Below are 22,704 nucleotides of genomic sequence, written 5' to 3'. Positions count from 1 at the left end.
GTGTGTGTGTGTGTGTCTGTGTGTCTTTCATAAGAAAACCCAGACAGTTCCTGGGCAGGTGCTGGAAGCCAAAGCAGTGTAGCTAAACTCACTGCTACAAGTTCTCACCTTCAGCTGAGTCCTGGGACAAAGCTAAGACTTGGCCAGTGCCTTAACCTACTAAGACATATTGCTGGCTCTTACTCAGTTCTTTTATTAAATACCCAATGAATTTAAATTACTGATCTTTACTACTGATAAAATTTATTCAACCACTATTACTTCTAACTTCAACTAATATTTTCAGTGCATCCACTTATACCATTGTCATTTTTAAAACTTGGTACTTGTGAAGGTCAAGGTGGTTTACTCTAAAGGCTAATGTTAAAACACCAGAGCTGTCTGGCTGATATCCTTTTTAGACAAGGTATGCAAATCATATCTGATCCTCAAAGGAAGAAACTCCAAGACCAGGATTATATGATCTCATTGATATAGCCTGGTCTGTCAGGAAGACATACATTGAGAAAAACAACATGATCAATTCAGGTCCTTAAGATTCTCACAGACTTAAAATATGGGTCATGATAAATGATAACCTAGCACACAGTCCTAATGAAGTACACACAAACACTAACCCAACTCTAGATACTAAAATTATATGTGACTTTTTAAATTCTAAAAATAAGCAAACAGGAAGAGATGACTAAGCATATTGGGAAATTAACCAAGTATGAGTTTTACACAATACATGCAACTTTGAAACAATCAGTTATGTCAAAAAAGTAGATACTCATGAGTATCTTAGTAAAACTAGGAAACATGCCTACAACTACCCATGATACATTACTAAGAACAAAGGCTGACAACCGGAAGAGCTTGGCACCGGAACTAGACTAATGAAATACTATTAATTTCAATTAAGTTCCTGCTAAAAAGAAAACACTTGAAAAGGTTAATACTGAGAATTTTCCACAACTGATTAAAGATAGATCTATAGATTTAAGCATTCTGTTCCTTAAACAAGAAACATACACAATATACCTATTAAAACTTCATAATATTTAAAAGAGAAGGTCTTGTTTTGTTGTTGTTGTTTCATTATTAAGTAACAAGTGAGAAAATTCACAGATCTCAGAGTGGAGGCAAACTTTCCAAGGGCAGATGCCAAGCCTCTGAGAACGACAGCCTCTTTACTCACGTCCTGAGGCCATGATGTAGGCAAGACAAACCCGAAGTAAACAATTATCAAACGAAAGATCATGACATGGCAGAAAACAAATGATCAATTTAAAATTGTTTATCCATGCTAAACTAGATAAAGATTGTGAGAAAAAGAGGGAAGAAAAACCCCAAAATCAACCAAGCAAAAGTCAGTTGTGCCTCAGTTCTCCGTGAAGAGCTGGGTCAATGTAGAGTCCTAAACTCCCAGGTATTCAAGTTATATACATTCCTGTACACTACAGACCATTCATGATGAAGTACATTCATGATGTGCTTCAACATCCAACACAATGAGAATGCTAGATAACAGCTGGTTGTTAGACTTTGTTTCAGAAGAACAAGAAAAAAAATCTGTGCATGCTCAGCACAGTTTTCAACTTTTCGTACTCTTCTGTTTTCAGACACAAGCTGAGAGTGTTAGCCATCAACAAGTCTTCAGAGAAGAAATTCATAAAGCAAACATCAACAAGAAAGAAAATGATCTCCAAAGGGTAATGTGAGATATGTGCAATAGAAAAATACTTAAAATCTCGAATGTATCAGCATTTAAGAACTGTCTCCATAAAAAGTAAAAGTGTGATTTGTGAGAAAAGGAGAATGAATACAGACTTTAGCAGCCCATAACTGGGAAGAGGGGATGCTGAGCAACAGAGCTATAAGGGATTTCTTTTTATTGCTTAGAAAGAGAAATGAAAATATTAGCAAGAGTTTTTTTTTTTTTTTTTTTTTGGTTTTTTTCGAGACAGGGTTTCTCTGTATATAGCCCTGGCTGTCCTGGAACTCACTCTGGAGACCAGGCTGGCCTCGAACTCAGAAATCCGCCTGCCTCTGCCTCCCAAGTGCTGGGATTAAAGGCGTGCGCCACCACCGCCCGGCTTAGCAAGAGTTTTAAAGAACAAATTTCCTGGAATTCTAAGAAAAGCCCAACAACAACAACAACAGAACCTTAATACCAAACAACATACTCTGTCCTTGCAGACTGGGACGGGTGATGAAGCAGACAGGAGATGCAGCACAGTGGGCCCTTGGGAAGTAGATCAGTTGAACAATGAGTTACAACAAATGATTCTATGGAGAGAAGGGAATCATCCTACCTTAAACTATACCTTAAAGATATGCACTCCAAATATTAGGACAAGCAATGGGAAAAGTTAGAATGAGCATAACTGAAAAGCTAACAGGAGAAAACTATGCAAACACATTATGTTTAATTAAAACTAGAAAAGGTGGAAAAGAGTGGGAGATCAATTCCCAAAAGACATAAACTACCAAAAGTAACACAAGAAGAAACAGATATTATTAGACCTATCCCTTAATTAAACAGAATCAAGGATTAACTTCCAAAACAGGAAGCACCAGGCCCATATGGATTTACTGATAAGTAAATGCCAAACATGGAAGAAAGGAAATTAGTTCTTCACAATCTCTTGTAGAAAACAGAAGCAGAGGAAATACTAACTCATTTTGTGAAGTCAGCATTACCCTAATAAACAAATACAGACATTACAAGAAAAGAAAATTACAGACCACTATTGCTCATGAAAATAAATACATACATATTTAACAAAATATTAGCCAGTGCCATCAAATAATGCATGAAAATAAATGTACATAATGAGCAAGTCAAATTTACTATAGGTATACAAGGCAAGTTCAATACCTGAATAGCCTTTGATATAACCCGGAAGCTAAAGTAAAATAGTGTGATCACAATATCATAGAGAAAATCCAATATCCATTTGTGATGAAAGCAGTCAGCAACCTAGAAGTTCAGAGGATGCCAACGTGATAAGGAACACATAGAAAGAATAACCTTATAGTAGCTATCACAAACAGCAGGGAGAAACAAGATTCTTTTATATTAAGACCTGGAGCAAGGAAAGGACATTCCCCACATTACTCGTATTCAACAGCTTACAGGAAGTCCTGGATACACAATAAAGACATGAAATAGAAGACAGGCAGATAAGAAAGGAGGAAATTAAAACCGTCTTTGCTTTTAAAAAATGCTATGGTTTGTGAATAAAGAAAATCTAAATTATCAACTTAAATACTGCTGGATTAATAAATGGGTGCAGTGTTTCCAGCATACCAGGCTAACATACAAAAATCAACTACTTGCCATTAACATTATTTTAATACCTTAGGCACAGACCTAATAAAGTGCACATGAGACCTGCAAAAAGAAAAGTGTGACATAGAAGAAAACTAAGGTTTAAGGAACGGAAGTGGCCTATGTTCATGGGCAGGGAAATTCAATCAATGTTACCAAGGTATCCGCTCTTCCCATTTCATCTACTGTTTCAACACAATTCCAATTCTATTTCTACCAAATTATTCTGCAGCTTCCTTAACATATTCAAAAGTTGATCTGAAAGGTTTCCACAGAAGGAGGCCCAGCACAGCTAAGACACAAAAGCAAAAGCTTGGAGCCCAACACTGCTCTTCTTTGTAACTTACCTTAAAGCTGCAGTAAGCAAGAGAATGAGGCTGGCAACCAGCAGACAGATCTGTGCTACAGGACAGAAACACACCCACACAAATATGGCAACAGAGGAAGAAGGACAAGAATGGAAAGAGGATGTTCACTACCCCAGAGATCAGGCTGTCACAGAAGAGGAGAAAAAGTTCTTGTCTTTTACAGAAAAATTTAAAATAGGTTACCAGCTTAAACGGAAAACGCAAAAATAAAATTCTTTAAATATATAGAAAGTCAAGGTAACCAAGGGGTTGAAGAGCTGTTTTTAAAATGAAATGCCAAAAGAATAATCATGAATGAGAAAATCAAGAAGCTACATATGATTTAAGATTAAAACTTCTATGAAGTCAATCCACAATGATATCCTTTCTTCAATCCACAATATCCTTTCTTCAATATATCTAAACGAAAAACAGCCATTATGAAAAATCAATGAGGGAATCCAGAGACACAAGATTATCAAAATCAATGAGGGAATCCACAGAGACACAAGATTATCACTATGTGCATCTTAGAATGGACAAACCCCAAGCAACTGGCAGGATTTAAGCTTACTGCTGATCAATACAAAATGGGTTAGCCATTCTGGAATTGTCTCATAAAACTAAACATATTCTTACCATATAAACTACTATTTGGGTTACCTGGTAGCCTACGTGGGGTACCTACATGATTTGAAAATGTTTATAGAGAATCTTAACGTCAATTCCTTTTTTGATAAGTGGGTCCGTAATTCACAAATTAATGGTAGCATAGAGCTTGTGGGAGTAACTAACCAGTACTGATTTGACTTAAGATCCTTTCCATCAGATGGAACCCATATATGATACCTCCTGGGTGACCAAGAACCTGAATCTATATAGCCTGGTGATACAGGGTAAAACCAAATCTGTTTTTTTAATAATAATAATAAGAAGACCAGCCATAAATGACTCCTAATGATAGCCTGCTGTACTCCTTGCTCAGCATCATCAGAGAAGTTTCCCTCTGCAGCAGACAGGAACAAGTACAGAGATCTGCAGCCAGACATTACGCAATGAGAGAGACTCTAGATAACTCAGCGCTAGAAGGGATGTCTCCATCAAATCTTCCCTCAAGGCTCAGGGAGCCCCATGGAAGAGGAGGTAGAGTGTCCTTTGCATATACATTATAGCTTCCCAATTTAATATTTTTATGGGATTTCTGACTCTACTTCTTGCCCCTTCTTTTGGGCTCTTTTCTGTTTGTTTTGTTCAATTCTAATGTGCTAGTTTGATTTATCTTATTGTATTATATTTTTATTATATTGTATTTTATAATTAGCTAATAAATAAATAAATGTAAACTCTATTCACTAAAATGAAAAATGAGTGAAACAATAAGCAAAATATTCAGGGTGGTACTTATCAATTTGGGGAAGACAACATTAGACAGAAAAACCCACATAAATAAATGTAATGTAAAAGTGATGTTATAATTATGATGTTCAGTAGCAGAATCAGATCTTCATTTTATTCTGATGCCTTCTAATTTATATACCTAAGATATACTTTACAATTACTAAGTCCAATACAAACAAAAGCTTAGTGTCTGTATATGTGAGTCCCTTCGGTTAAGCTGTGAGTGTCCACAGAGCAGAGGGTGCGATACTGACAGGATAACATCTGTTAAAAGATCATTATTACACTGCCTATCACTACTACAGGGCGGCAGTATGATAGGGCAGAAAGAATGGCTTTGGGATCAAAGCTTCTTATAGCTCTGTGAACTTGAGCAACCTCATAGAAATGATGTTCGTACTTTAAGCTTTTTACAAGGAATAAATATTACTTGTAAGCTACATATAAAATGGGTAGAGGTTAAATGTTAAAGCAAGTACCTCCACCACCACCACACCACCCTTTTCCCCCTTCTACTCTAATGCCTATAAGGGCAGAGACTTTACAGACACGGATGAGAGCCAAGACACAGAGAGTGAAGGCCTCACTCTGAATTTAGCCACTGTAGTAAGATGTCCCTGTTCCATGTACAAGAGAAAGCTGATAGTGTAATAGAGTTGTAAAACTTTAAAAAGACAACTTCTGCCACGTGTGTAGAACACCACTTAACATACAGAGCCTTGCAGCCATTATCTGTCACTCTTCTAGCCACCTCAGACTGTGATGACCAATGTGCACATTTCAATGTTGCTTCTTGGAAGTCCCAATGTGAGCTGACTCTTGGACATATCAGTAACGCACCAATAGCTTTCCCTGCGTCTGCACACTTAAAATACCAAAAAAGGAAAGCTGCCTTTTCTACATGAAGACAACCTAAAATAATCAAACTAGTGAAAAAAACTAATTATTAATAATGATAATAAGATAATGTTGGTATATAATGACTTTACTGCTGATGATGAATTAGACTAAGCCTAAGTTTCTATCTAATGCTGTCAAGCAAATTACAACTTATTGGCAGACACCAAGAGGTAAGAATTGACACATGTGTCTATTAAAGACATGAATATCTCTAAGCAAATGACTGCAGATTCAAGTTGAAGATGTCAGCCTGAATTTTCAAAACAGTCTTAAAGCTAAAGACATGAAAGAATAAACCAAACCAAACCCAACCAAACCAAACCCAACTAAACCCAACCCAACCAAACCAAACCAAACCCAGCCCAACCAAACCCCAGGAAGCTAAGCATAACTGAATAACAGGATTCTCATGGAAGCTAAGTTGCGAAGGATTAGTTTCATTCTATACATTTGACCTGAGGCATCTTCTAAGTATTATTATTAATAATTTGTAAATGTGCTTATTTACTGTGTGTGTGGGGGTGTGGGCATGGATGTGCCACGGTGCACATGCAGAGGTCGGAGGACTACTTTCAGTGGGTAGTCCGTTCCTTCCACTAATGGATCCTGGGGATTGAACTCAGGTTTGGCAGCAAGTACCTCTACTTTTTGGTCCCTGTTGCTACCCATGTTAATATATTGGAGTCAAATGATCTCATTCATAAAATGAAAATATCTTGTACTAACATGTGGTAACTGTAAGATCAAATTTGATATCACATACACCAGCATATAGAACAGTGATGGTGCTAAGAGAACTCCATGGCCACATTTCCTGTAAGACCGTCTGGAGTCTGAAACTATTGATCAGCTGTGTAAAAGACAGGAAAGCATAATAAAAAGCATGGCGCACAGAGAGCAGACCCCAGCTTTCCTGTGCTCTGAAACTGCCTATTCTCTCAGAGCAGACATGCTTTGCTTTCAGTTTCAACAAAGAGCCTTGGTAAGGACTCTAGGCCATCCATCCGTTACAAACCCAGTTTGCTCCAGCCCGTCCCTGTCCTACATTCCCAGAAGGACCAGTCTCAAGTAGGAAAACTGGAGACAAGCAAGGCACTACCCAGAAAGCCTTTATGAGACAAACTGGTGACGTGAAACCTTGCTAGCTTCCAACTGAATACTGTCACCAAATTTCACTTAGTCCAGAGAACTGCTTGCCTGCCTCCTCATCTCATGGCAGCAAATTCAAAGTTCTAAAGAAAATGAAATATTGCATGCCTGTCTATACCATGTACACGGGTAAAGTAAGAAACATAACTGTCTAGGGAGCCTTAGTGAGTGACAGGATCCAGTAAGTGGCAAGTGTGCCATGGGCAGCTCTGTGCTCACCCATGGAGTTCAAACAGCTAAGATTTGCCTAAAGTTGCAATTAAAATATTCTAAAAATCACTAAGCATTTACTTAAATTGTAAATATAGAATATGTACCTGTATTGCTCTTGGTTAAAAACTGAAAAGGCTGAGCTAAGTATTAGTTAATTTGAGAAACCTGATCACAAATTTAAAAATTATTATTTTCAGGTGCATAAAACTGATCAGCACTGATGTGACAGAAAATTAAAAACCTGAAATTATAGTTAAATAACATCAAGTTGAGGGACTTTGTTATTTTTGATATGCTTAATATTTAGGAGAGTACAGTGACTTTGAGACATTTTCTAGCGTGACTCCTGATGAGAGGAGCGAGTATCTTTACTTAACTCATCCTCAATTACCACAAAACAAATAGTATTCAGAAGGAAAAACAGCCCTAAATTACCACAGGAAGAGCAACTGACAATACATTTTACAAAACACTGTGCATAACTATACAAAAACCAAGTATACAATTCAGTTTCTTCGGTATATAACTACACTTAAAGGTCTGTATTAAGTAGCACGGATCAGAAACTTTCTGAACAGCTTTGAAAACCATCTTAGACTATACAATAATAGCATTTTCTCAGAGTGCCTAAAGAAATGTATAACAGAATCTAGTTTGTGATCTATTACATAAAATTTAGTTTTCACTCTCCTTTCTTCTTCTAAACAAGGAAAAAAATTCTGAATCCTTCTCTGCAAGATTATATTTAAATGAAAACATTAAGGCAGTAATAAAGAGATGCTATTTTTTCTTTTGGAGTTAAAAGCCACCATGTTTTCACAAAGCAAAATTCTAATGACATCCCCTTTTGAAATATACTTAGAAATCTTAAATATAAGCTAAACTTTTCTGCAATCAAGTAGGTTTATACTCTATAAATATTCTGTTTATACATTCAAGTATGATACAGTTTTGCATAATAGCACTAATACAAGATTGGCAGATACAGAAACTGCAGTAATTGATCAAGATTTACCAGAGTGTATTTATGACTAACTGGCTGGTGTCTTCTCCCTTTTCTCCCATACCAGAGACGGGACATTTCCTTCCCAGGTCACATTAAGCTTCAGCAAATCACGGAAGAACTGTTTTCAAAAGCATTCTTCCTCTGTCAGAGATAAATTTGCAGCCCCAGAGCCCTGCTACAGTGACAAAACAGTTTGCTAGCGATAAAGATTTGATTGACATGACAGAGAGCTAATCACTAAGTAGTATCCATTGAACAGATAGTCCTGAGTGGAGACTGTAAAGCTGGGGAGGGAAGAATGTGTTTCCCATGCTCAAGTTAGGTTGCACTGCACCCAAATGTACAAAGAAAGAGCTCAAAAGTTTAAAGACGCAGAGCACATATTTCCACGGCACTGGCAGACACACTAAAAGTGTCACAGTTACAAGGCATGCACTGTGTACACTTTCCAGAATTTCTCCCAGATCCCATGTGACTGCAGAGAACACTTGCCTGTTTGCTCACAGTCCCACAGTTCCGCTCTATTTCTTTTTTGTTAGACATTTATTCTTTATAGTTAATAATCCTATAAAATTCAATCTTTTATGACAATACTCAGATAACAAAAAGATCATTTAAAAATATTTTCTAGTATATTATTTATTGAATGATACTTATATTTACTGTGTCTACATACGCTGCACTTCATTAATTAGTAGTATAAGGAATATAACCAGAAGCTTATTTTTAAAAAACTAAGTGCAAACTATAATTACTTTAATTTAGACATAAACTAAAATTATCTGGAGGTCAGTTTATCTATGCTGTAACGGTAATGTCCAAATGTTTCTTTCATTTTAAGGCAAACTGACTCTATTAATCTGCCATGTACAGTACACACAGCGACTTTTTCAACACACACTACATTTCAAGCACATGCATGACAGTGCACCCACAGAACTCAGTACTCTATGCAGTTATCGTTCTCCTCCTCCCTGTCCACCTGCCATGCCTCTCATTCCTCTCAACTGCATTCCTTAAATATAAAGTACACTGCAGTCATGGTCCATCCTCTCACCACGAGCTCCGCATAGCACAACCATTAACGGTGCTTTAAAAAAAATAGGGGAACATTTTAAAAACCTTTCTGAAACAGAAAAATAGGTGCTTCAAAATGAAGTGTGATATGAAAAACAACAAAGAACAACAGGCGCAGCACAGCCTACTGTTTGCTGCCTACTCACTAGCCAGACCTGAGAAATGTGATCTGCCTGTGCTACTCCCTTCACTTTCGGATACTTTCAACTGAATGAGCATTTAATGACGAGGCTGAGAGGGGACCAGGAACATTTTTGCTGGTACTTTTAATATACTGATTTGATTTTAATTTGGGGTTAGGCAGTTCTTTAATAACAAAAATGACATGTATTTGGGAAGATAAACATAGGTCATTTGTTACCCAGCTGTTCAGCAGATAGCATGTTAATTAAGCCCCTGCAGGCCTTTGGCACGGTTCTTATTGCAAGTTTCAGCAGTGTTACACTGGAGTTCTTCTTTGGAAACATGCAGCGAATGACCATAGCAATAACACTACTAATGACAGCTGTGCAAACAGAACTGAAGCTACACAATAGGATATGATTGAGCTTAATGGTGTAGAAGAGTAAGATTAAATATTAACATTGATATAATAAACTGGAGAACACTGGAAGTTATAAACAAAATCATCATGTAAGAACTTTGAAAAATTAAGACATAAGTAGACATGAAAATGTTAGTATTCCCTTGGGGATTTATTTCCTAAGCCGGCAACATATTACACTTCTACTAAAATGGATGACCTTTGAGTGATTGAGAAATTCTGTGTGATATCTGATATTGAAAAAAGATTCAGGTCTAAGAAACTAGTCACTAAATGGAGCCACTAATTTATCAATGCTTTGCCAAAGGATGGAGATAGAGAATATGTCAGAGCCTTTTCTTTTAATAACAATCATCTCAAAAATAGAACTCTAGCTGGGAAGATGGCACTATTGTCAAAGAGCCTCACAGCCGACCTGATTCCTGAGACCTGTGTGGTGGGAGGGGAAAACGGACACCCACAGTTTTTCCTATGAGTTCAATAACAGAGTGTATGCTTCTCAGGTCCTTTTCCATAACAGTGGTAATTCTGATATATCACTAGGGGAAATGTGGATAAATTTTCCCGTCTTTCATGGGAAAGGGGATCTCCTGTTATGTAGAGCTCACCTATAAATCTCTGACACTGTCTTTCCAACTGTCCTCAAATTTCTAATCCTGAAACCCTGGCCTTTTCTATTTACGGTCAAAGACTTATTTACAGTCAAAGACTGAATTTCTGTGTTTAGTAGATGAAGCTCTTTTGAGTATGTCTTTAAACTTTTCCTATTCAAACTGTACATCTTAGACATTTTGGGTGCGTGATATATAATGTTTTAAAAAGTCTTAGAATTAAGATGAAGGTAGCACAGGGTCTGGAGAGAATCTCTAACGGTAAACAATGGAGTTAAAGGAAATTGTCCTGGGAAAGGATTAAAGGAGAGATTAGTCTGTCCACATTACCATGGGATAGCCAAAATCTGATATCTGTTTGGATGATATATTGACATTCCCTGGAAGAAGGAATAAGGACAAATAGATGAAACACAGTAACAAAGGACTTTCTGACAGGATTGTCCTAAGAGGGAAAGCATTGCTCTTCCAGGTCATAAAGTCTCTACCATTGTCTTAGTCAGGGTTTCTATTCTTGCATAAACATCATGACCAAGAAGCAAGTTGGGGAGGAAAGGGTTTATTCAGCTTACACTTCCACATTGTTGCTCATCACCAAAGGAAGTCAGAACAGGAACTCAAAGAGGTCAGGAAACAGGAGCTGATGCAGAAGCCATGGAGGATGTTCCTTACTGGCTTGTTTCCCGGGGCTTGTTCAGCCTGTTCTCTTATAGAACCCAAGACTTCCAGTCCAGGGATAGTACCACCCACAAGGGGCCCCACCCCCTTGATCACTAATTGAGAGAATGCCCTACAGCTGGATCTCATAGAAGCACTTCCGCAACTGAAGCTCCCTTCTCTATGATAACTCCAGCCTGTGTCAAGTTGGCACACAAAACCAGCCAGGACAACCACTGATGTTAAAACAAGATCAGTGTAAGAAAGACACAAACTGAGAAGACCAGATGGCAGCAAACTGTACATTCTAGCTTATAACTTCATATTCAGATTTCATAAAACTTATACTTGAAAAGGTTAACCATGCACACCAGTTGTCCAAACAGTCTGAAATGTAACCTACGTGGCTTTTAGTCTTATAACTCCCACTGCTTCCTCGCCTTACTCATACTCAAGAGCTCTACAGCCACAGACAAGAGCATCAGACCTGGAGGTGTTGTTTCCAGAAGGCGAGGCAAACGGCATTGCTACAAACCACACTTATCCATCATTTGTTTTCTTTTTGTGTGTGTGTGTTGTTTTGTTTTGGGTAAATATTCCAAGGACAAATGAGGAGATACAAAGATTTTATAATCTGCAATGTTTTCCCCACACATTGAAGCCATTCCTTTGAGTCAAAATAGTCAGCAGTGGGGATAGGGACATGTTGCAGGTTAAAGTGTTTGTCAGGTAAAAAGAGACCCTAAATTGGTGAACTTGGAGCCACAGAAGCCATGTAAGGCTCAGGTGGAAGTGGAGGCTGCTTATAATTTCAGCTACAAACATTGAGATGGGGATCCACAGAGCAAGCTGGCTGTGGGGAGCAATACCTGTGAGCTCTGGGCTGCATTGATAAAGGGCTGCCTAAAAGAACACAGTACAAGAGCCATCAAGGAAGATGCCTAGCAACCTCAGTCTCTGTGTGTACACATTTGCACACAAACTACAGCCCACATGTCTGCAAACATGCACACAACACATGCACCCGTATGAAAATAAAAGATAACAAGTTGGTAGTTTTGTATTTCCAAACTTAACTGATCCAACCATAATTGGAAAAAGTTTTTGATTCTTTCTTGATGAAAATTCTGCCACCCAGCATGTTACTGCCCTATTTAGAAACTTCATCCTAATCTAGTTGCCATTAAACCATTGTCATTCACATGCTCTCCTTTCCTACCTTATTTCTTCGCGTAATCTACTTTCAACTGTTGCTATCTTAAAACTTGCACAGGTCTTTGGAAATGTGAACAAATTTACCTTCTAGAACTAAGTACAGAGTGTGAGCACACAGTTACTGGTGATCACCATCCACAGTGAGAGGCAGCAGGTGCCCAGCACCCCATCACCATCCACAGTGAGAGGCAGCAGGTCTCCAGCATCCCCATACGCAGTGAGAGACGGCATGTGCCCAGAACTCCCCATAAATTTCCTTCCTGCCACTTAGCTACTCCTTAATTTCCAGGAACCCGAGAACCCTGCAAACCAATGCATTTCAGCTCCTTTCACTCTTTCATATCAGGCCTTCCCTTGGTATTCCACACGTCTATAAGAGTCATCCATAGGGTTGCTTAAATCATTAGAAATGTCTTTTTATTGTTGTATTACTTAAAATTTTATAAACATCTACAAATTTACCCATCTATTCTCCTGAAAGTGATTCAGGTCATTTGTAATTTAGAGCTATTATAAATGAAGCTGAAATTAAGATTAATAATTTTTATTTAAGTATTAAATGTACAATATCATTTATTTCTTTTCCTTCATTATATTGATGATGATGTTGTATGTAACAAACACAATGATGTTAGACATTGAATATCAGGAACACAACTTAAACAGTAGACATATCACATACTTTAATCATTGTACATGCTAAGTACATGCACAGTAAATTCATACACACAAATAACCACAAACTTTAACCAAATGGATAATAAAATTTGAGTCCATTTATTATCACATTTTAGCATCTGCTCTATGTTTTCTCATAACATCAAGAAGAGATTAAGACAAAGATATCAAAAATAAGAAAAATGTTGTTATACCATCAATTTCCCTAAACAAAGCATATAAATGGTATAATCCTAAAAATTTTTATCTATAAGTGGCTTTGAAAAGCACTTATCAGTATTAGCTTGGACACTGCTTACAAACTCATTAAATTTAAGCAGAGAAAAAAATTACTCTTATAAAATTAGTATCAAGTTAATATCACCATATTCAAATCAAAATGATGCTTGTTAGGTGTGAAACTTAGAAATAACAGCTAGTTGTGCTAAATGAGTGTTTTTTCATTGAAGAGAAAAAATATAACTCAGTAGGGAATTTTTATGACAATATGATAGCAACATTATTTCTATCTTTGCCATGTTATATTCCTTGATGCTAGAATATACAAAAATTACTTTATTATTAATGATCTAGTATTTTAATATAAAAACTGAGTGACAAAGCATTAAAGTTACTACTCAGACTCATTCAATAAACACATTTGGGCATGGACTACAAACTAGGTCTTCAAAAATCTGCTTTTGTGCAATGAATTCTTAAGTCTATGGCGTGCCATAGATTACACACTCACACAAAGTAAAAAGAAGCAAACAGAGCTGATGGAAGTCGTGCCCTCCTTACCTCCCACTCCCTAGCTGCTGCTTCACCAGCAGGGGCTTCATTTGCTTCAGACTCATCCATCTTTTTGACTACTATAAATCCGGGCTCTCTGGTATATTCGCCAGTATCTTCTGCATAGATTTCTGGACTCCACTGAATGAAGAAGGCATACAAGTGGTCTGTCCTGTTAGAGCAAAGGACTATTAGCAGGCCTAGTATTGTCTGCTATTAGCTCACATTAAAAAATTCTATTTGTGAAATGTCTTAATAGAAGCTGGAGACTTTCAAAATACACCACACTATATAAAATAATAAAATCCATTAAAGGAAGCTATTATCCTTAAAACCTAATTTGGCTATGATTTGTCAAGTCCTGTAGAAAGCTGTGCCTTTGAAGGCCTTTCCCTACATGACTGCAGTATAATACTTTCTTCCATCAAGATTCTAGCAGTGGGAAAGAAACCAACACACAGCATTTGGATTGGTATCAGCAATCTACAGTGGATTCTGGCTTTACAGTCTGGTGATTAAATCCTTTTCCATATCTGCTTTCCCTTCCTGCTATTTTGCTAACTGTAGTAAACTGCATGGTTTGGTACATTCTGTAATCAACATATTTAAAGGTCAAACATACATTTAAAGCACCTATGTGTATACTGACTTTAATTGAATCATGTGAGTAATTGAATCACAAAATTCCCAGCTAGTAGGGAACAACCAACAGCAATGGTGCTAGGAGTTCTGCATCCATCTCATGATCTACAAGGCTATGTGACCCCTGACATATTAAAAGGGGAGTAATTTTACCTTCTGGTAATTAATCACTATCAACAATTCTGTTAAGTTTTCTGTCTATGATAAAGTTCAAAACTCCAGTAATATTAACATGAATAAACATCCTTAGTTATCAGGGAAATGCAAATCAAAACAACCCTGAGATTCCACCTCACACCAGTCAGACTGGGTAGGATAAAAAACTCAGGTGACAGCAGATGCTGGTGAGGTTGTGGAGAAAGAGAATCACTCCTTCATTGCTGGTGGGATTGCAAGCTGGTACAACCATTCTGGAAATCAGTTTGGCGGTTCCTCTGGAAATTGGACATAGTACTACCAGAGGTCCCAGTTATACGACTTCTGGGCATATACCCAGAAGATGCTCCAACATGTAATAAGGACACATGCTCCACTATGTTCATAGCAGCCTTATTTATAATAGCCAGAAACTGGAAACAACCCAGATGTCCCTCAACAGAGGAATGGATACAGAAAATGTGGTACATCTACACAATGGAGTACTACTCAGCTATTAAAAACAATGAATTTATGGAATTCTTGGGGAAATGGATGGACCTGGAGAATATCATCCTGAGTGAGGTAACCCAATCACAAAAGAACACACATGGTATGATTCTCTGAGAAGTGTATATTAGCCTAGAAGATCGGAATATACAAAGTACAAACCACAAACTACAAGAAACTCAAGAAGAAGGAAGACCAAAGTGTGGATACTTCATTCCTTCTTAAAAGAGGAAACAAAATACCCATGGAAGGATATTCAGAGACAAACTATGGAGCAGAAACTGTAGGAAGGACAAGCCAGAGACTTCTCCACCTGGGAATCCTTCCCATATTCAATCATCAAATCCAGACACTATTGTGGATATCAGCAAGTGCTGGCTGACAGGAGCCTGATATAGCTGTCTCCAGAGAGGCTCTGACAGTGCCCAACTAATACAGAAGTAGAGGCTCACAGCCATCCATTGGACTGAGTACAGGGTCCCCAAAGAAGGAGCTATGTACAGCAGGGCTATCTGTAAATAAATAAACAAAGGCTCTAGAGACCTTTTGTGTGGAATTATTCCTAGTATTATCACGAGTCTTAAGCAGCTTGATTCTGTAAGAAAACATACTAGGAAACCCAAATTTGAAGATAAAATGTGAAATAAAGAACACACATCATTTTCCTTTACAAGGCTATATCAGTTCATATGCTCATGAATCTCCATGGTCTCAGACATCAGTCCTTAGCCACTAAATCACCACTCATGTCCCAGTGTTTCGGCATTAAACTGTAAATATGCAATGTTAAAGATATAAATTAAAAGTATCAGAGAGCAGCTGATTTCATAAAGACTTAAAACTAGCCTTTGTTTATTTATTTACAGATAGCCCTGCTGTACACAGCACAGAGTAGCCTTGAACTCAGTTCTCAAGCCTTTCTAGTGCTGGAATTGAAGGTGTATGCCACTATGCCTGTGTAACATTAGCTATTACTTAGGAAATGTAGGCTTTAAGGTATTTTGTTTCTGGTGTTATGATAGGTAAAAACAATCTTGTAAGGAAAATAGATATTTTGAAGCTTTTATTTTACCTTTCTTGTGGCACTGCAAACCAATATTCATGTTTTTTATCTCTTTGTGCATACTGTTGCATTGTAGCACTTGCTTGAGATACAAACGTCTTCCTCATTGGTTTTCCAACTCTGAGACATAGGAATTTATGTAATCGATGCCTTCTCTTTTCCTTTAACAGTGAGGAGCCTAGAAGTGATGTGTAAACAGGATCCATTCAGTTCTCTTACAGTATAACTCAAGTAGCTTGGATGAGTCAGTTTTATATTTTAGTTTCTCATTGTAAAATAATGTACTTTTACTGGTCCTTGTGTATTCATTTAACTGCCTTGTACTTTTTTTGCATGGAATATATAGTTACTGAAACAGCAAGATACGATGAAAGAGCCAATTAGTGAATCCAGTCTTGTTGATGGCCATTAGGAAATCATGCAAAGCTCAGCAGAGACTTGAATAAATTGCTAATAACAGCTATGCTGAACTGCAGATACATGTAAAACATTCTGCGTAGTCTCTAATACTCTATAAAAATTACATCTAAGTAAGTATATATAATTTCTAAATGGTTATTTTAATATAAAGTAAAAAAATTAATGAAATCTCTAGTCTTTAAATACATACAAAGATGTAAGAAATCAGCAATATACTCTAAGTCTTTATTTTACTAAAATGATACACAGGATAAAATTTACCATTTTGCTTTTTAGTGATAAAATGGACATATCTTAAAAATTACCATTTTGACCAGTCTGAAATCTAAAATTTGTAGGCATCCGTATACTCATTGTACAGCACTAACATCTATCCTGAGCAGTACTTGACTAAGCAAGGAGCTTCCCCAGCCCACCCCCAGCGCGGCATCACCAGTGTGCTCTGCGTCTTCCTTTACTCCAGCACCGTGCACTTTTCTGAGGCGCATACTTCACTCAGTGGCATGCTGTCACCACTTACCTCACTTTCCTCTTTTTAAAAACACTTCTATTGAGATTATAATACAATGACATTACTTCCCTATTCACCTCCTCCCTGTAAGCCTTCCATAGCCCTTCTTCCTCTCTTTCAAACTAATGGTTTTCTTTTCATTAATTGTCGTTATCATATACGTATATGTAACAGAAACTCCCTGTCTCTTTAAACCTAAAGAATTAACATTTCCATGTATATGATATATCATATTTTATTTGCTAGCAGGATGATGCAAAGAAAATTCAGTAATATACATAGTATTGTAAATCATTCTGCTTTAAACAAATTTTGTACAAGTATCTACTTGAGTCCCTCTTTTTTTTTGGGTGGGGGTGGTGGTATGGGGGCATACACCAACAAAGGAACTGCCAGATCCTTTTTGAGGATCTGCTCATTTCCCACAGGTGCTGTGGATCATTTTCAAATCTTCTAGCAGTCCACAGAGGTCTGGCTCCATCTGGCATGATGCAAACACTTGGCACTGCAGCAGTTCAGTACCTCGTTGCTGGAGGCCAGAAGATGGCTCATCTACAGAGCAAGACTGATTTCAAAAAGCCTAAGAAATACTATTGTTGTCTTGAGACGAGGTCTCTCGTGTCCCAGGCAGACAGGCCTTGGTCCTTCTGTCTTCCAAACACTAGATTTTAGGCATGTGCTGTCACATTTAATGTTTAGTTTTTAAAATACTGAATTTTCTTTGTATTAGTTTGAAAATCTAAGATTATATTCCTTAGTAACTAAACAATGTGTTTACTGACAGCAATTTCTATAAAAGGTGAACTGTTTTTCCACGCTGTGTTTTCTTTATTCAGAACACAAGGAACATTTATTAGGAAGGATTGTCAAATCCAGGAAGTTAGAGCACAGTTTACAGAATTACCTGGAGTTGATAACCAAGGATGATAAACTAGTATTAAGATTACTACAGATCTTTGGAAGGAATTTTTGGTTTTGACTCATAGTGCATCTATTTGTACATAAAGATTTTAATGTAAACTCAGGATTGTACAATATATAGTACTATTTCCTGTGTCTTTTCACTTAACATCTGTATAGTATACGCTCATTAGAGTTTTATTAGTCTTTATGCAATAATTTATTTGTTTTTAACAATTCATATTGTTAAGGCATTTTCTCTCTTTGATATAAGTAACACTGGCATAAGGATACTCTTTAGCTTTTTTTTGAAACCTTTGAAAGAAGTTAAAAATAGATTATCATTTTAGTAAAATAAAAACTTGAAATTAAAAAAACTCACATATAAATTGAATTAATATGGGCAATATGTCAATAGAATTGGGAAAATGTTTACTAAGTTATTTGAGCCACAGCTACTTAATTCATAATGTATTACGCAAAAGCACACTATATTATGGTAATGCTCATATTAACAAAAACTGGGGCTGGAGAGATGGCCCAGAGGTTAAAAGCACTGACTGCTATTCCGAAGGTCCTGAATTCAAATCCCAACAACCACATGGTGTCTCACAACCATCCGTAATGAGATCTGACACCCTCTCTCTGGTGTGGCTGAGACAGCTACAGTGTACTTACATACAATAACAAATAAATCTTTTAGGAAAAAAAAACAAAAACAAAAACAAAAACAAAAAAAACAAAACAAAACAAAAAGTGAACTAAGACAAGAAGTGATAACTTTTGTCCTGATCATTTGTTTTTAAAAGAAGCCATCTAATCAGATGAGCATGGGATTTTTATGTATGGAAAAGAATTGCAGAAGTAGATTTTTAATATCCACAGTTCTTTCTACAAAAATTACGGATTTAAACCTTCAGCAATTATAAATTGAAATTCGGATATTATGTAAGCAATGATATAATTAAAACGAAAATGGAGCAATCACTGTATTATACAGTGTGGGTACACGTTCATAAGGCAGACTTTATGGAAAGTGCTGTGAGTTAGGAGTGCTTAAACATGGCAGAACACAAGTTCAGAGGGCAGGCAGTGCAGACATGTTCCCAGAGTACCGAGTAACGTCAGTCACGAGTGGTTTGATGCTCATTCCCACTGACCTAAGTCAGCAGTCTCTGACAGCGGGAAGCAGAAAGCAACATGCAATAAAACAGACGAACCAACCTTCATCCTCCTAACACTTACCCTCTCCGTGTGCATCTGTGGGGGCGCTTCTATGTTTACTTTCTCTCTGTGACACCTGCTGAATCGTGTCCCTCTGCTGCTTGGCTTGCTGCATAGAGTGAGATTTCCAGAGTTTGCGCAGCTCCTCTACTTCTGCCTCTGAGTCCCGTTTTAGCTCCTTCCCTAGTTGATCCTTAACAACAGTTGGCTTTTCTTTCAGTTCTACTGTTTCTCCAGAAGATACACTGTTTTCACCTGTCTCTTGCTGCAGTGAATTTTCCTGGTGGAAAGAATCCTGGTTATCCTGACCTTTTCCATCTGTGCTTTGTTCTCTAGGGCCTGAGACTTCTTGGAGGTTTTCTGTAGCTTTATCTCCTTCTTTAGTGGCTATTTCCAGACTACTTAAACCAGTTTCATGAGATAAAGCCCCAACTGCATTTGAAGAATGTCCAGTATTCGAGTTAGTGTGGTCAGCAACATTAGCAGACTCTGACGCGGCTGTCAAGGACTCTACTTCTATCTGACTGACAGTCTGCACAGATTCTGACGAGGCGTCGGATGATTTCTCCTGTCTCAGCTCTGAGGAAAGCAGCTCCTCACGGATAGGAGAGAGTTCCGACTCTGTGAAAACGTCTTCCGAGAGCGACTCCTCAGTGCTCCTGGGAGCAGTGCTGGCACTGTCATTGCCCTGATCGCGGCTCCTCAAGTCTGCTTCTTCAGCAGTGACTCCGGTCATTTTCTTAGAATGGCAGAATCCCCTTCCTGACAACTGATCTAGTTCTCTGTTATTAAGAAAAATAAAAAAGTATTAGATATTAAAAACTGTATCAATTTACCTTCTGCAAGCAAATAATAAAATAGTACCACAGCAGAGGCTTCTCAAAAAACAGCAAACTCTAGCTATCAGCAGAATATACAAATACTGTGTATTTCATATATACCACAAAACGACATCAAATGTTTTCATCAACTGTTTACTCTCTGGGAAACATCAATGTAAGTGTTCCTTGTAAGAAAACTACAACAAAGTTTGATGCCATAAATTCCTGATGAAATTATAATACTGAGATAAAATTTTCATTGGTAGGATAGGGACAATAGAAAATTTCAATTTATCATATACATATGTAGTACTTATTTATATGCAAAGAGAGATTTAAAAAATGTGAATGACAATTGACCTGAGGCAAAACATTTAAAGAAAATCTATAAGCTCAGAACAGTTCTAAGAGAATCTTTCCAGTTAAAGAACTAAGACGTTAGATTATGAATGTTTAAGATGAGGTCTCATATCCACCTTTATTGGCATTTGTTTAGGTAAATACTAATGTTCCCAAGATATATGCTCTGGAAATAATAATCATTTAAAAAGTCAGAAATTTGGAATGATGGTTAAAGTTGATTCATGATAAACAAAAATTACTTGACATCTCAGTGGCAAAGCGTCAATAGCTGGATAATATATGGCTAGAGAACAAGTATGCCAGTCAGAACGTCAGTAACTAAGCGACCTTCTGTGGATATTAAGGCTAAGTCTCTTATGTAACTTTCTTGTGGTTTTCAAGTTTTTGTAACAAAATATATATTTTTTCCTAAAGTATATCTTTATTTTAAAGATTTAGTTTCAGTGTCTTCTGCCTTTGTACTGGATTCATCTTTTAAAAGAGGCACTCTAACTAAATATGCAATAGTGCCATCTAGTGGTGATTCACTTAAACTGCACTCATAGGGTCAAGGAACGGAGCCTGAGCTTTGGGAGATTTCTTCTATACACTTAACAGACTCAAGAAGCTAGGGTGGGTTGGTGAGCAGAGGGAGGGAGAGGGGATGGGGTTTTGTTTTGTTTTTTTTTCAAAGGGGAAACCACGAAAGGGGATAACATTTGAAATGTAAATAAAGAAAATATCTAATAAAAAAGAAAGAAACTAGCTGTTAGCAGGTTTTAAAAACACAGAAACAGACAAAAATAAAAATTAACAGGCTATGATTTAAGTGAATTTTTTAGCCTGAAATGTAATACTTTGAAAGGCTAAACACTAATGGTGCATTGTTAGACACAGTTTAGACAGTACCTTAGAAATCAATTCTCCACGCATTAAAAAAGAGGGAAGACCATTAACATCTTTTACCTCACCTTTGCAAACAAACTATTACTTTGCAAAGCCATTCTATGTATTTATCTTGTTTGAAGTCAAATTCTGATTTCAGTTAACATATAAGCCAAGACTTAAGGATATTTCAAGTGTTTGAACCCAGGCCCCTGTCCTTCCAAGTAATATGTAGAATGATAAAATGGCCATTTGAAAGGCAAGGGACAACTCCATCCTCCTCGAAGAGCAGCCACAGACCATACAGAACAGTATTTAACTCTGAAATAGTGAGACGCAAGGCCAGGACAAGATCTCCCTGATGCAGAGCATCCCTCTTTCCCTGTGGAGCTGGTTTTTCAGCCTGTGTCTCATCTCTACATCTAAGCTCAATAATTGTATTTTGGTGTTTTCTTTTTTGTTTGTTTTCTTGAAATTGGCTTTTGTTGACAATGTAAAAGAATATCAAGTAGTTTAGAATCTTATTTTCTAGGAATTATTTGTGTTTCTAGAGATCATTTTCCCAAGCCAAACCAGTATCTGTCATTACAGGCTCAAATGGACCTTTCCCAAGAAGGGGTTTTATCTTATCGCAGGCATCCTAACAGCTTACATAATATACTGAAAAAAATACCTAGCTCCTTCTCCTTTGTAACTTTTTTCACGCCAAGCTCTAAGTTTTAAACTGGAATAAGACTGGAAATTATCTGTTATCAGTGAAGCCATTTTTAAATGGTTGCCAGTCACATAGGGAGTGAAAGGAGTCTCTATTACATGCCAACCTCTTCCCTTCCTCTGTCTTTCCGGGGCTTTGCCTAGCACTGTCTCATATCTATGCTATTCTATCACACAGGCTCCCATATTAGCACACTACAATCCATTCATTAGTTTAACCTGTAGGCTTTTTCTTCTCTATTTGATACTTTCTGTGACCAGAAGTACAACTGCAAATGTAAATGTAAAGCTGCGCTGACTATTTCGACACTAGGGCTTTATCCATGCCACACTCAAAACACCACATGCTACTCTTTAGCTACTTTCATAGAACTTGACAGTTATTATATTTGTTAATAGTAGAGAGGAAATTAATTTTTTTGATTTTGTGTCTAAATAACAAAGGGTTGGTAAGCACTGAATTATACGAGTACTACAGGCTACTTGTCAAATATCTGATTCTTTAACCAAATAAATAGTCTAATGAAATTACCTACTATATATAGGCACACTAAAAATCAACTATTCAATAGTGCGTAGATTCTTGTTTTACTACTGACAAAATAAAAAACAGCTATAATAAAACTAAGAAAATAAGAGTATTAGAGAAGGTTCA

At 37.1% G+C, this 22,704-nt stretch overlaps 2 protein-coding genes across 14 annotated transcripts in view; one reads left to right on the top strand and one right to left on the bottom strand.

Annotated features, from left to right (window-relative positions):
- The window catches only part of Abra (actin binding Rho activating protein), a 31,963-nt gene extending 30,165 nt beyond the window's left edge, over positions 1–1,798 (top strand). Inside the window, exon 3 of one of the 2 annotated variants that reach the window (XM_031359091.1) lies at positions 1,605–1,798. In XM_031359091.1, the coding sequence (XP_031214951.1) occupies positions 1,605–1,698 (94 nt within the window). In that variant the 3' untranslated portion in view covers positions 1,699–1,798. The remainder of the gene's footprint in view (positions 1–1,604) is intronic. The other variant, XM_031359092.1, reaches the window with a different exon arrangement.
- Oxr1 (oxidation resistance 1) overlaps positions 1–22,704 on the bottom strand; it is a 415,574-nt gene that overhangs the window by 19,942 nt on the left and 372,928 nt on the right. For 10 of the 12 annotated variants that reach the window (XM_031359077.1, XM_031359079.1, XM_031359081.1 and 7 more), the window contains 3 exons: positions 19,309–20,069; positions 16,242–16,410; positions 13,892–14,054 (listed from right to left, as the gene is read on the bottom strand). In XM_031359077.1, coding sequence (XP_031214937.1) covers positions 13,892–14,054; positions 16,242–16,410; positions 19,309–20,069 — 1,093 coding nt within the window. Of the gene's footprint in view, positions 1–8,338; positions 8,557–13,891; positions 14,055–16,241; positions 16,411–19,308; positions 20,070–22,704 lie in introns of those variants that run through there. The other 2 variants (XM_031359089.1, XM_031359088.1) reach the window with 2 other exon arrangements.

This window comes from Mastomys coucha, unplaced genomic scaffold, assembly GCF_008632895.1.
Source record: "Mastomys coucha isolate ucsf_1 unplaced genomic scaffold, UCSF_Mcou_1 pScaffold7, whole genome shotgun sequence".
Taxonomy (NCBI): domain Eukaryota; kingdom Metazoa; phylum Chordata; class Mammalia; order Rodentia; family Muridae; genus Mastomys; species Mastomys coucha.
This window is presented reverse-complemented; position numbering and strand designations above follow the sequence as displayed.